Genomic DNA, 15,851 nt, shown 5'->3' with positions numbered 1-15,851 from the left:
AACGCAAAAACATATATAATGATTTATATTTCAAAATATATTTACAAAATTGTTCTTAGATATGATTTTAAAATTAAATGTAAATTATTGCTTATGTATAAAAATTGTGAAATTAACAAAATTCTCTGCATCATCAGAATTGTTCATAATATTTACATTACATATGGAAATACACATAAAAGGATTTTACTACAACTATAAATTAATATAATATAAATATGTCTTCTCTCTTCGAACAGGGGCTCATTAAACTAGAAATAATAAGTTTGAGAAACCATATAAAGGGTTTCAAAAGTAAAACACAAAGCACTAGAACTATTATGACATTTTATCATCAACACATTAACATATTGCTTCTATTTAGTTGAAGATTTCATAATATGTATTTAGAATAAAAAAAATCGAATATCATCCAATGAATTTATTTGGCAACATTCATACTTAAATAATTTTTTCGAATCCACACTAAAACATCATGTAAGATAATATTGTGGACGTGCATTTCAATGAGCTAACGTTATACTTATTGGAGTCAATCAGAGGAGCGTCATAAGGCGCGAAGAGATGCCTCAAGTGGTGGCGAGAATGGTGGAGAAGCAACAGGAGCCACTGTCTCCGCTTTTTTTATTTGACTAGAAGTAATCGGCTCTGAAGGCTCGGTTGTCACCTTGAATGAAAGAGAGCGACCCGCTTTCGTTTTGTTTTTTTTTAAATTATTATCTCCATGTATTTTGTTATTAAATTGGCTATTTTGTATTTTATGCTTTTCAATATCTTGAGAAACTAATATAGCAAGTGGTGGTATTGGTGGAATGTAAGCGTGCGGCTCATAATTATCGTCAACGTAATCGTTTGGATCCCACCCCACGGTGGTCGTTGCGATAATAGGTGACGTTATTAATCGTTTTGTTGTTGTTGTTGTCTTGGATGTTGCCGTTATAGTTGCGACAGTGACTTTATCGTGTGATAATTGTGAAGGAATGGTGGCGGTAGCAGATGCTGTGAAAATACTACGATTATGGTTCGACCTAGTCTTTCGTCTTTTTTGAAGTTTTGGCACATCGAGAAAGAATGGGTCAAATATAAGGTCGGATTCCTTATAATCGTCGTAATTAATTGGCACGATTGGTTTTACCGCACTAACCACATTCCCTACGGTATAGTTAAGTCTTTTTCCGTTGCTATCACTAACCGAAGCACTAGCAGTAACGATTACACGTGGTGGACTTTTTAATCTGACTGGAGGCCGTTCGGTCACTGCTGGAGGAGCCACCGATCGTGCTGATAAAGAAGATTGATTTTCAGAAGCTGAATCATCGCTTCGTTTTCTATCGTAAAAATATGGATTAAACGGTAAGGGTCGTTGTGCTGGAAGTGATGAAGGATATGTTTTCTGTGGTTGCTGTTGTGGTTGTCTATTTTTTACAGTCGTTTCATGTCTTTCAGACGGTTGAGATGACGGCCCAGGTCTTAAAAGTTGATCTCTTGGATCTAAAGTAGTTGCCCTGAAAGGTGCCGGCTGTGGTCGCTGAGCAAAAGGCGTTGGTCGCGGTGCTGTAGGCCGCGGTGCGGTTCTCGATGACTCGTATTGAAAATGATCGAACTGTTGAGGTGGAGCGTGAGTGATATAAACACCATCGGCAGGACGGAAGCTCTGATACGATACTGCCTCTGTTCCTTGTTGATGACGATATATGAATTCCTGAGGTGACAAAATTGTTGGATCTAAATTCGGTAAAGATATTGCCGATGGTGCCGAAGGCGCTGATGGTTGCAGTGATGAAGAAAACGGTGGAGAAATTGAAGATAAAATAGGCGTTGGCGATGAATTTAAGTACGGTATTGATGATGTGGTTCGAGATGAGGTAGATGGAGGACTTGTTGTTGTAGTTGTTGTAGTGCGTCTTGAAGTTGTAGTTCTTTTTGAAGTAGTAGTTGTTGGAGTTTCAGTAGTGGTAGGATGAGCATGTGAATAGTCTTCGTATTCGCCGCCATCAGTATTCTCCTCGTCTTGATATTCTGGAATTCAGAAAGTTTCTTTGTTGGTTTACATTTGTACAGGTTACGAAATAGCAAAGATATTATATTTTATACATTTCTACAAATTAAAGATTTTATGTTTTCAATTGATGTTCTAATCATAAAACAATAGAGAATAATATAGTATATAATATAATATAGAGAATAATATTGTATCAATATCAGTATTTAAAATCCCTTTTGATTATGTGATAGAAAAAAGGACATACCTTCCGTTAGTTCATCATTTCCAGATGGCGGTAAAGCTGAATATGTTGAAGAGATGCTTTGAGTATACCTATGGTCGTCTTTTGTAATATCTTGGACAGGATCTTCGGTTGAGTCGGGAATATCGTGCGTTTGTTGTGGCGATTTATTATGAGTTGTCGTATAAATTTCGTCTATTGAGGGATCATTTTCATGTTCTCGTTTGTTGTTCGTTGTTTCCGACTTATTCTGCTCAGGTTGGATTATGGGTGGAGCAGTACTACCATATAACTCTAAGTTTAGACTGTAGAATTTCTCAGATTTCGTGCAATCTACTTCATCAACTCGTTCACAAACTCTTGTCTCCTGAAATAAGAGAAAAAAGTAATATATATTATTATTTGATAATGATGGTTATTATCAGATCATCCCGTCATCTCTTTTCTGAAATTATGCCTACTATATAGACTATCTAAACGATCTGAAACAACTGCGTCCATTCACAAACTAGATCCGAGGAAATTTCTCAGATGCAGGCAGTTGCTTTGCTGTGCCCTTGGTATTACTGAGCTCTATGAATAACGGTCACCATTTAGGCGGACTGTAAGCTGGGTTGTCTTCGTAAGAAAGGAAACGATTATTTAATTTTATAATAATTACTTTAACTGATGATAAATATAATTAATCTTCTATAAAAAAAAACTTAATTTTGTGAACCATCAAATACTCCATTAGCTGTCTGAAAAATATCTAAACAAATGAAACTAATTCCGTTTGGCCAAAGAAAATCTGAGCACTTCTTGCTTATATCTGTGTTTTTAGTACGACTGAACAGAAGAACTGAAATAGTAAATTTCTTTTCTATTTGTTAGTGTTTAGAATATGAATATTTGAAATTAATTCGTATTGTATTCCTTCACTAGTTAATTATTTGATTGACTGGAAACGTTCTAAAGTTGTTTCTAGTATTCCACGGAATATTATATCGTGGTAGTTAGTGAAGTTAATCCACGAGATTAAAAAGAAACGTTAAAATGGATTGAACTAGATATGCATGTTTTTTTAATAGCATGTAGTCAGATGATAATATGTCCCTCCCTAATGGCAAATCGCCATTATTATCATAAAAAAAAATTGCAATTCTAGGAGCATTGCCAAATCTACTGTCTACAGCTGAGGACTGTCTGCAGTTTATTTGGAGCAAGACTAATTGTGATATTGAAGCAATGATGAATATGCACCTTGATATTTTTTTATAAATATAGCAGAATCTAAAGGAAGCTAACAATAATATTGGAGAATGAATTTTTCGCAATCGGAGAATATTAGATTAATATAGTATAGATTTTAATTTATGAACTAAAATAAATAGTCTTGGACCATCGTACATCTGTCTCTACAGCGAGGACATACGTAATTAACGCTTTTGCTATAGAACTTGTCGAGAAATAAAGAAGCAAAATATTGTGTATTATATTCTCAAAGACGTAAAGTGGTTTTTCAGGCGCTGGTAGCTGATATAATTAGATGTTGATTTAAATTGCTACATAATTGTAAAAGTTGCTAAGGTACCACAGTGTCAAACTGATTTGCTAGTGGTGTGTGCTTTCAGCATATACTTGAGTACTAACGAGTACCTTTGCAAGAATTACGATGTCCATAAGATCCTGTCCTTTAAAAGTTACACTAAATTTACATACAAGAGCGATATTTATATAAATACGGGCTAGAATATTAGATATTTACGGTTTTTCTTACAAACTATCTTCAAGGGACGAAGTGTTAGAGGTATTTGGCTCGCCTTGGTCATCCAGCACTAAGATAAGACAAGACAATAATGTGGTTTGTCATTAAGATTTTCGGTCTCTTACCAACAACGTACAATATAACGTGCGAGTATTTTCAACGAATGAGTGTTTTAAGCTGCGTTTGTCTAAGAAAATTGTAGCGGAAAGTGAAGCCTTGAAAGTATGCAATAATAAAAAGCGGGTTTGATCATTTGGTTCGTTGACTAACCTGATCAAAAACAGTGCCATTTAGGCAGAGGAACTTAATATCCATTGGTTCATCTTGTTGGCCGACTGTGCACACGTGGAACATTTGACACGATGTCTCCAAATCAGCATAGTAACCACCGATTACTTTGCCGGCACACGTAAAGTTCGTCTCGGGTAGGTTATCGAAATCCAAATACTGAAATGAGATGTTATTAAATTAAACAGATGACGTTATACAAAATATCGAACTGTTTAAAGAACTGAGTTTAGGAACCTTGGGAAAAAAATTAGGCTACTTTCATCCTACTTCTGAGTCCGGTCTCCGCTCACGCGAACTCTAGTTCACGCAAGCGTAGTTACGGACGGGAAGCTAGTTATTGAAATAAAACAATTTCATTGCGTTATTGAATTTAGAATAAAAAAAAAAAACTTACACCAGGTTGAATGGATCTCGATATCCGGAATTCGTTTTGGAATATAAATATTAACAGCCACAGCCAAACTGAAAACGAGAAAAAAGAGTTTTAAAAGATGAGATGAAATACTTTTCGATAATCTGCTCACATTGTGTTAAAATTATAGTGTCTATGGGTGCCGGTAACCTCTCGTCTCGTCTTACTACAAAAACTATAATATTGTGTAGACATAAATATATGTATATATTTATCGCCAACTATGTTAAACGAACTGAGCTTGGTCTATGGTTATCGACATTGAGAATGGAGAGCCGTAGCGAAACCACTAATGACAAGAACCCTTTTAAACTTTGTTTGAAGTAGGATAATTCATGCAATTCAATGCTTGGAGTATAACTTGGTGTGGGAGGGTTAATTCCGAAAATAGAGTTAATATACTTGATAACATTTAAATAGTAACATAACCTTGCCTATGCCTTTTCAACATGAAATCTTGAAATAATTCAGTAAATAAAATATCTATTGTGTACCTTGCAGTGCAGAGGCGGAGCGCACCACTAGCGCGCCGCCGCCTGAGATCCGAGCCTGTCGCCGCATCTGAAAAAAAGTCTTTTATAAATGGTGTTCTAATTATTTTGTGTATACATATACCTAGTCAGGTCATAAATTCTGTCACATGTTTAATGTAAAATAATTGAAACAAGTTTATTCATTATGTAACCATTCATATACCGAAATGAACTTAACAAAACATAGATTCTTATGACACTAAAGTTTATTCAAAATGACCTCCGTGATTTTGAATACAGGCCTTCAATCTGCGCGGCCAGTCGTCTATCGCAACACGAACGAGGTCCATGTCAATATTGGCGGCTGCCTTAATCAAGGATGTCTTGAGTGACTCCAAATTGAGATGAGGCTTTGAGCACGCCTTTTCCTCCAAGTGTTGCCATATCTTGTAATCTAATGGATTCAAATCTGGACTGGAGGAGGGCCAGTCTTCGTGCCGGATGAAGTCGATTTCACGCGCCGCCAGCCAGTCTTGTGTGCTCTTCGCTCTATGAGCTGGCGCCGAATCTTGTTGGAATACCCAGTGCCTGTTATTGAACATGGTATGAGAAACAGGTTCCACAAGGTTCGTCAGGACTGTATTTTGATATACAACTGCATTCATTTTTACACCTTTCTCACAAAAATGTACCTCTGTTAAGCCCCAATAAGAAACTCCCAACCATACCATGAGCGAGGATGGAAAATGACCTCGTTGGACACGCGGAATACGGTTGCTCGCTTCTTCACTACTGTGTGCGTACACCTTATCATTTTGTTTGTTGTAGCTCTCTTCTACGGTAAAAAATTTTTCATCCGAAAAAGGAATTTCCCGATATTTTTTTCCCGCGTACCGCTTCAACAAAGCTCGGCATCTCTTCAGTCTCAGATCCATTAGACGAGCATTCAAACAATGTCCTGTTTTTCTTCGATATGCCCGAAGTCCTAAGTCTTCATTTAATACCCTTTTCACCGTGGTTCTGCTTAACCCCATCTGAAGGGCCAACAGTTTCTGCTTACGTTTGGGATTTCTTTGAATTCGCGCCTTCACAGCTTTTATCACTGCTGGAGTCCTAACAGACCGAGGGCGACCACTTCTTGACCTGTCATCTACACTAGAGTCTTCATTGTATCGTTTGATGGTACGATAAACGAATCTTTTGGTTATATTCAAATTTTTCAGTATGTTAAAAATTTGAATTGGCGCGCAACCGCAACGATGCAACGCAATAACTGCAACACGGTCTTCTTTAAGCGTCCACTCCATATTTAAAAATGAGTAAAATTCTAAAAGTATACATTTTTATTTTCATGAACAATTCGAAATTCGAATTCAATAAACTTTTTTGTGGCCAGCATTCTAAAAGAAAAGTTTTTACTGTGTGACAATACTTATGACCTGACTAGTTATATATAGCTAACATACATATAACATACATATGACATAACATATAAATATTGGTTTGACCAAATCCCCTATCGAATCACACCGAAATGTAAGAAGAAAAAAATCTTTTTTTCGAGTTTTAATTTGGCATTTTTTTATTGCTTAGATGGGTTGACGAGCTCACAGCCCACCTGGTGTTAAGTCGTTACTGGAGCCCATAGACATCTACAACGTAAATGCGCTACCCACCTTGAGTTATAAGTTCTAAGGTCTCAGTATAGTTACAACGGTTGTCCCACCCTTCAAACCGAAACGCATTACTGCTTCACGGCTGAAATAGGCGGGCGGGGTACGGACTCACAAGAGGTCCTACCGCCAGTAAATTATTTATGTAAATTATTACTGAATAAGGGTCAGATTTCAATGCTAACACATTATTAACTTAAAAGTAGCTACAAATATTTGACTGATACAAAGTTTTAATTGCTTCTTAATAGCTATTGTACATCAAAACGATGATACATCAACAACAATAGATGGGCTGCGATTCGCCTAAGTCCAAACGCGGAACAATGGAATTTCAACATTCTACAATTAAACATTTACAATGAACTGTTCCGATATGCCTCATCTAAACTTACATAACTATACAATTAAAAATTTCAACGTGAATTGTGCTCTACTTTTTAGGTGCCCACAAAGTGAATAATTAGAGTAAGTGGGTTTTAGAAAGAGGCTTCACTTTTGAAGAAATTTTAAAATTCCTTGCAAAATCAACAGTAAAAAATTATTTGTGAGTAGCGTTTTAAGTTAATCTCATTTGGTAAGCTCGTAATCTTCGATGAAATAATTAAATTAAAAAATATATATACGGCCTTGTTATAAACACTATATTCGATTACAAGTTTTGTTCATACCAAGAAGGGTGAATTTACTATTAGGTATATTCCTTTTTTATATTTAAATTGTATGATATGTGTAAATCTTATTCAATTGTGTGAACAACATAAACAAATAAAAATATTACATTTAATGTACATAAATCGTTAACATTTTAAAATATTATGCAAAATAACAATAGGGACTTGGTAAAATAATTTAGACTTAAAAGAAGTGGAATAGAAAAAAGGAATTGGAAAATTATCATTACAATATTCATTACGTGCTGTGGAATGAACAAATGAATGAAAGAATGGAATGTATTATATATTTCATTAATACGAAACAGACCAATACAAAATAGTAATAGGTATGCTCTCTATAATGAAAAAAAAAGAAAAGTGAAAATCTTATAAATAGCTCAAAAATTAATAACAACTATACAAAGTAATATTTGACAGTGAGAGGTCATTGTCTTTCGTATTCGTCGATTATATTGATCATACAATAACGCTTGATAAATACGAACGCAGAACATCATTATGAAGAACCTTTCGAATGTGTTAATTGACAGATCAGATTTCTACGAAGCAGACGGCTGGTTGATCGATTAATAATAGAAAGCGGGCAATCTTTTTTATTAATCCCTTTTTGCTAGTAGCACTTACAAGAGCATTACTGTGATGTAATGCACGTTTAATTCGTAACACTGATACGTTTGTTTGTAGCCGACTTAACTATTCGTGCCGACCGAGTATCTAAGAACATTAAATTGTTATTACGAAACCTGAAAAGAGACGTCGAGACTCTTATTATAGATATTTTTTAAGCTGTTTATTTATGGTTTTAATCTGAAATAATTTTTAGGTTACTTTTAATGTCGATAATGATAAATGACCATATGGCCCCGTGAATCTTGCGGTTAGCATTGCTCATGGATGCTACCAATGTTAGGGACACAAGCCGTTGCCTATTGAGAGTGGCTTTTATTAAGTCATATTTGAAGAAAGACTTGTGGTACCTAGGTTCTAGGTGAATGGTAAAGTATAGAGTTCATTCCAGAACTAGATAGTACGTGGCAAAAAATACACCTTGGATATCCCTAGGGACTGTGGATGAACGCACTGATTCCATAAAGTCCTCATCTCCTTTTTATCATCGCACCCCCCGCCATCGGAGCAGAGTTCATCCATATTATCTGGAACCGCTGCATTCATCGACAGTGCGTTTCCAAAGATCTTTTTTGCCACGTACCATCCGGCTTTGGAATGAACTCCCCCCCACGGTGTTTTCCGAGCGCTATCACATGTCCCTCTTCAAACGAGGCTTGCGGACAGTACTTAATGGTAGGCAACGGCTAGGCTCTGCCCCTGGCATTGCTGACGTCCATGAGCGACGGTGACCACTTACCATCAGGTGGGCCGTATGCTCGTCTGCCTACAAAGGCAATAAAAAAAGGGATAGGTCTATGTTTCAGTACGCCTTGGTATTAAAAAAAGAAGACCCTTGCTTCAAACATAAATTCTCAGTGCACTTCCCAAGGAACAGTTGATAGCTAATCCTGAAAATGATTTCCACGAAACCCTAGTTTAACTCGTAATTTAATCATAATGCTTTTCGGTAGATGTAGATGTAGGACCTTTCGGGCTTACAACATAGCGTATACATTCGTTTCCGTGTTTGCTATTTATGCATTCGTTAGAAAAGTATGTCTGCGAGATTTAAACAACGGTATATTCGTATGGCTTCATACTAGTACATAAAGGTCGTAATTTTGTCATGTCATGATTGTAGGTTTAATGGTTTTAATAGGACTAGAGGTCCCGCAGTAGTCGAAATTCGACTATAATTAATAGGAATTGTAAGTTTGTACAATATTATGATTGTATTTTCAACGCCATGACTACACTATAGAAAAATATTAATAAAGACAAACAATATTTAATTTATTCTCAATGGCCACAGACGTCAAGAACAAAAGTTTGACAATAAATAAATAGTATGCATGCGTGTGTGTGTCAAATACATGGTAGTGTGTGTAATGTTTTCTTTATTGATTTAATACATTAAAAATAAATCTTTTATGCATTATATAAAAAAAATATTAGCTTTGTGCACTTCTTCTCTAAATTCTCTATAAGTGTGGAAAATTTCATACTCCTCCGTCCGCGCAATTTTCGTAAAAAGGGATACAAAGTTTTTGCTTCACGTGTTAATATAATATAGATTCCTGAAAATCTGTCCGTTAAATATTATTAAAAAAAAATAGGCTATCAAGTTATAAACTATTAAATAATATTTGGACCTGATTACGGTTTTCCCAAAGCCGTAAAAACTTCTTAGAAGTTTTCGTGAAACAATATTTTGTTATTTAATGTTATATGATTAAAACTGTATCATTGCGTATTGCTCGCTTACATCATGCTCAGTTATATTATCGTGATAATTGTTACACCAAGTGGTCGTTGTATCAGATCTGTTCTAAGGTGCGGTTTTACTCGTGGTCCAATCGCTCGCGAAGCCGTACTAATCTGGGGCACCGACATTATTTGACGTTAAATTGGTAAACAAGTATTTGGTCATAGTATAATTTATTTATATCGTTAATTCAGAGATATCTCGTTCTTATTATTATTATATCAATCGGTGAACACGCTCAAAGCTTTCTTTTTTCATTGCTTACTGGAGCCCATAGACATCTACAACGTAAATGCGCTACCCACCTTGAGATATAAGTTCTAAGGTCTCAGGTATAGTTACAACGGCTGCCCCCCTTCTAACCGAAATGCATAACTACTTTACTGCAGAAATAGGCAAGGGTGGTGGTACCTACCCGCGCGGACTCACAAGAGGTTCTACCACCTGTAATTACGCAAATTATAATTTTGCGGGTTTGATGGAAGTCAATCGTGAACATTTGTTGAGTACGTATTTCATTAGAATAATTGGTACCCGCTTGAGATTCGAACACCGGTGCATCGCTCAACACGAATGCACCAGGCGTCTTATCCGGTATTTATTGTATATCTATATATAGCAATGTAAATGTTATTATCCATCTTGTAATATGAGTTTGAAGTCTAATCTATTGTATTACATAACGGTTGATCCACCCCTTTAAGCGGAATAAGAATAAAACAATCAGTCAAATCAAATTGTATTACATAACGGTTGATCCACCCCTTTAAGCGGAATAAGAATAAAACAATCAGTCAAATCAAATCAATGTCACAAAATAAAAATGGATTTTATAATGCGTAGGTATACCTATATTAACTTAGAAAAATTGATGCATGCCATAACTCGGGAACAGTCGCATGACTCGATACGAGTGCACCAAGTGACTTCAAGATACTGATTAAACTTGAGCGAAACCTTGCACTTACGATTGGATGCGACGAGGACAATCCACATTCACGACTATTCTTTTTTTCTCCTACCTACGCCGAAAGTTCGGTTTTCGTCCCGCTGTACAGGGAAGAAAGTCTAACTTTTTCTCCCTGGGTACTGACAGATGCGCGCATACGCGTTAGTGTCTACGTCTGCTTTCACGCACCTAAAATTCTCCGCCATTGTTGTGCTCGGGTAATTTGCAATATTGTGTTTAGTGTAATAGTGAAATAAACAAAAGGCAATAAAATTTAATAGTGAAGTATTAAACAAAGATGAATTCATCAGACAGTTCTTATTCAATTTATAGTATACTACTATTTAATTTTTAAATAGTAGTAGTTTATTTAAAAATTAAAAAACACTTACATAGTTTTTTTTATGAGACTATTCCTGAGAAAAAAAAACTGTATAAAGTAACATTAAATCCCTGATCGAGAAGAAATGTTTCGCGAAATTTCATTGCTTGGAGCAATTGCGGTATTAGTGAATGCAGTTTAGTATGATTCGTCAACGGTGCATTCTAACGGTCTGTGTGGGTTGACTCTGTTAGCATCGAGTCCAGTATAAGCCGTTATGTCATGATGTATATTGCGGTCGAACAAGAGCCGACACTGCCAACTTATCGTAGCGGTCACTGTGCTAGTCAACACACGAAATAGCCATTAATTTCGGCAAACCATACTAGATTTTCGTGATGATGGTAATCTAAACGTTACGATTCGTGAAGGTTGCTTGAAGTTTTTAATAGAAAAGAAATTTACTAATTAGATTTTATTATTATTTTTTATTGGCCGAGCAGGCAGATGAGCATACGGCCCACCTGATGGTAAGTGGTTACCGTCGCTCATGGACGTCAGCAATGCCAGGGGCAGAGCCAAGCCACTGCCTACCATTAGGTTTTGAATTAGCTTGAGCTCTTTAATGAGGTTTGGAGGTAGCGGGCATTATTTTAATTAAATGTTATAACCGACTTCAAAAGTAGGAGGAGATTATAGATTCGACTGTTTTTTTTTTAAAGTGTGTTCGCCTCAGAACTTTTGCTAGGTGAACCGATTTTGATGATTCTTTTTTATTATTTCAAAGCTGGTGCTCCTCTCTCGTGTGGTGATTGGTTCTCATGTGGTCCCATTTAAATTCTTCAAGATCTGACTTCATTGATGATATTCTCATAGGACCCGATTTTATTTTTTCTTAAAATTTTGCATAATAGATTTATTTTGTAAAATAATGAAGTAGGTATTATGTGTAAGTTAAATGAAACAATAATATTAAGTTTCCATGGTATTCTTAATGGAAGTTCGCTGTCATAGGCAGTATTGTACTTTAAATTTGTAGGTATTGAGGTCAGGTGAGCGGTACATTGCTGCTTTCAAGACACTTGTTACAACCTGTAATCACTTCAAAATGATGCGTTAAACATGATAATATTATATTAAGATGTCTTAACAGTACTGTGTTTGCAATCAAATGATCAAAATCCAGAAAGAGTCGTGACAGAGTACAGAATATAATTGTATTATTCGAGAAGTATTGCGCCATTACGATATTTCATGGATGATGTATCTATATGGTCGCATTGTCGTTACCAAAAAATCGGTCTGTTAGCTGTCTTAATAATTGGAGCTCGTATTATTACGAAATGAGCTAAGCTTATAAGGAATAAACATGAATAAGTTGGCCAGAGACAGATCATGTGATAGATACACGTAGCAAAACTGTGAACAATAGGTCGCCCACAAAAGACAATTAAGTTAATAATTGCGACCTATGTCGACACGCGTGGCAAGCATTATTGCACCATATTAGGACCCTTTAACTACCGGTTACGTACTAAATCCTGTCTGATTCACGGACTGATTATCCTTATCAATTACTTAGTGTTGTCCCGCCTACACAGCGTGTAGCTCATTCAATTGTTGAATAAGTTTGGAGGTGGGTTATTTGTTAAACTCATCTTGAATGTGTCAGCACGAATGTTTCGAAACCTCTTCCAAAGATCAGGTCACTTGAACACGACTTGATTGTATGTATGGTCGAGTTTTTTTTTTTTGTAACAATTCGTAAAATTTTGAAAATAAAAGTTAAACGTCGGAAATTATTCCTAATGTTTCAGGCATCGAAGACGGCTTTGCTTTAAAGTTATGCTATCTAAATGTTTCGAAAATTCCTTGCAGTATATCATGAGGTACATAGAATTAAGAATTAAATTTGATAAAATTAGATCCAGGACGAAATTCTGACATTCCATTAGAATCTGGAGAAAATATTCAAGAAACTATATATGATGAACCATTCATTAAAAATGAAAGTTTCAAACGTCTAATTGAGCATAAAATATTTAATATAACATTCAAAAAGGTTAAATCCGGCTACTGCAGGAAATAATTAAATGAAGGGCAAAGAGCAGATTAAGTAATTAAAATAGCTATTATGTTTGTGAAATTAACAAACGACTCCATTGTTTTCTGTCAATTACCCAGTGAGAAGGCTGTTGACCCGAAACGAGGTAGCAAATAGTGCGTATCCCGGCAGCAAATAGAAAACACGCACAGGGAATGAACGGGAACATTTGCGTGGAGTATTTACTTAGTCATGTCCAACGTCTTAAGTAATAAGCTGAAGCGTTTAATGTGCAATTGAGCAATAATAATAACTATTTTATCTTGAAAATTTTACATCTTGTCTTGATAAGTAGATAAGTAAATTTGAATTTAAAAAAAATCAAACTAGACATCTACAAGTGGAAAAATCTTTTTTTTTGTTAAAAATGCTATACATGCCTAATCGCAACGCAAGGTATTTATTTATTCAGAAAGTCTGACTCTGTCGCACATTGTCGCATTCCACGACGTTTCCTGTGCCATTCATATTTTTTCTTATTGTTTATTCGCCAATTATGATGATGAATGAATTTTTAATAGAATAATTACGAAGGAAACTGGCCTTGTCCCATCGAATACGTTTTTTTGTGACACGTACATAACATTCGAGTAATGAATAGATCCTGTTGACGAATCGAGCGGAGATTTGTAACTACTTTTCCTGTTACTAATAATGGTTCGAGCTGGCTGATATTTCAAGTATATCTAAACCTTGTTTTCGAAGCCATTTTCATTAGGAGTACTAAGCGCTGCGCTGTTATATAATCCAGTTCTTTTTAAAAAGTTTGTTTTGTCAAACGACATTATGAATTATTCTTCTTGACTGTACCTAGTTTATTGCAGACCCGTCTGGCATTTAAATTCTGGTCATAACAGCGCCGTTCCCATGCGTTTGAAGTCGTTTATGTAATACTTTAGGTGGCCGCGTCACCTGGAGACATTTGACCTTACTGAGCAATACTAGACAAGTTGCACGGATGTCCCTGCATTATTATTCAAGTTTACAGACGCGATACTAGAGAACACAGCGTTCGCATTGTCATGATAATGTTCTTATTTAGTGCTGGTAGTCTAGCGATGGACGTGTCGGGTATTTAGGCTACCAACGAATAGGTAGAGAAAAAAAAAATGTCCGAGCTTGTCTGAACGAGATTAGTTTTCAATAACAGTCTCGAAAGAAACATGTGAATGTATAGGACCAGGTCCAGGAAGATCAATCAATAGATATTCTTGTTGTGATCCATTAAAATGGAGACGGCCGATTAACAGAACACTTGATAATGGTACTTTCTTATACCATCAGTGTCAGATAGCCGGACTAGTTGTGATTCGTTTATTTGGTGATAATTACAATAAGGCTTTATTGTTTTGCTTTGGATATTTTTTTTACTGCTTTCTTCCCGAAGAGTTCCTACGGAGTAGTTTACGCCAACTTCCGACTTTTACGTACGCATATAGGCGGAAACATTTCCTTAAAACTTCATATACTTTATGAGCTAAATATAAAGGTTTGTAGAAGTAAGATTGTAATAATTTTAAACATTAAAAGCGATTGTCTTGTGGTCTTCACACATTCTATGTAGAACTACAGGATTAGTTACAAAACACATTGACCTCAGAATTTAATTTATTATTATAGGTAACCTACTGATCAGCGATTTTCGAGATCACAATATGTCATTTTAAAATGTCATTCCGACGATCGATTCAAATTCCAAATTGACATAATGATGTAACGTTTTTTTATTTTCTTTGTCATTGTGAGTAGTTTTAATTGTGCAATGAATATATTATATTTTTTAGGTTCTGTAACCAAGTATAATAAAATTGTATATACATAATTTCCTTTTGTTGCGTATGTCATAGTTATGACACATGTGTATTTTAGACTGTGATGTCATATTATTTAGATTTTTTTTTATTGCTTAGATGGGTGGACAAGAAGTCCTACCACCAGTAAAAAATATATGATAAAAGATATGTACAATAAAGAAATAAATCAATTTAGTCACTTTTATTTTAACCACCACAGAATACTTATGTATATGCGTCACTATGCGCAACACGCTCTAACCACTTTTTTTTTTTTTTTTAATTTACCATTCAGCATGGCGCTCATGGTTGGTCTGAGGATGCCATTCTCACGACCTTTTAGTTTGGTGGCCGTACGTAAATGTGATTAATTTTAAATTTACTGCTCGCTTCCGACAATTCTGAAGATTTTTCATCGGTTTGGTATTTGATGACACGCACTATTGGCCTTCGATAATTTAAATTCGAGAGGCTTATACTCGTAGGTGATTACTTGGTCCGCCAAATGTTAAGTAAAAATATAAAAATGCTAGAGCTATCTCTATTCGCACATGTAGTTGAGTGATGTTATTTTGGCGGTAATGTTAAAGGGAAGATCTTCCACAGAGCAGGCGATATTGCTTGGCAGATAGACGGTTATAATGTTGTTGTTCGGATATAATTTAAGACAAAATGACAAAATGACGTTAGCGCGATTCAAGTATTTGTCAATTATATTCTGTTCTAATAGCTGCTGTTACAATATAAAAACTTTAGGGTCTAATATCTCAGGTCTTAAAAATTTTAAGTTTTATTTTTTATTATTTTCAGT

At 35.5% G+C, this 15,851-nt stretch overlaps 1 protein-coding gene across 3 annotated transcripts in view; it reads right to left on the bottom strand.

The window, feature by feature from the left end:
• Nucleotides 1-9: 9 nt before the first annotated feature.
• LOC114250844 (uncharacterized) overlaps nt 10-15,851 on the bottom strand; it is a 40,494-nt gene continuing 24,652 nt past the window's right edge. For all 3 annotated transcript variants that reach the window (XM_089737107.1, XM_089737108.1, XM_089737109.1), the window contains 5 exons: nt 5,170-5,236; nt 4,658-4,725; nt 4,243-4,419; nt 2,250-2,592; nt 10-2,019 (listed from right to left, as the gene is read on the bottom strand). In XM_089737107.1, coding sequence (XP_089593233.1) covers nt 548-2,019; nt 2,250-2,592; nt 4,243-4,419; nt 4,658-4,725; nt 5,170-5,236 — 2,127 coding nt within the window. In that variant the 3' untranslated portion in view covers nt 10-547. The remainder of the gene's footprint in view (nt 2,020-2,249; nt 2,593-4,242; nt 4,420-4,657; nt 4,726-5,169; nt 5,237-15,851) is intronic.

Source organism: Bombyx mandarina, chromosome 22 (assembly GCF_030267445.1).
Source record: "Bombyx mandarina strain Sakado chromosome 22, ASM3026744v2".
Lineage (NCBI taxonomy): Eukaryota > Metazoa > Arthropoda > Insecta > Lepidoptera > Bombycidae > Bombyx > Bombyx mandarina.
The sequence above is the reverse complement of the archived record's forward strand: the minus strand, read 5'-3'. Positions and strand labels throughout refer to the sequence as shown.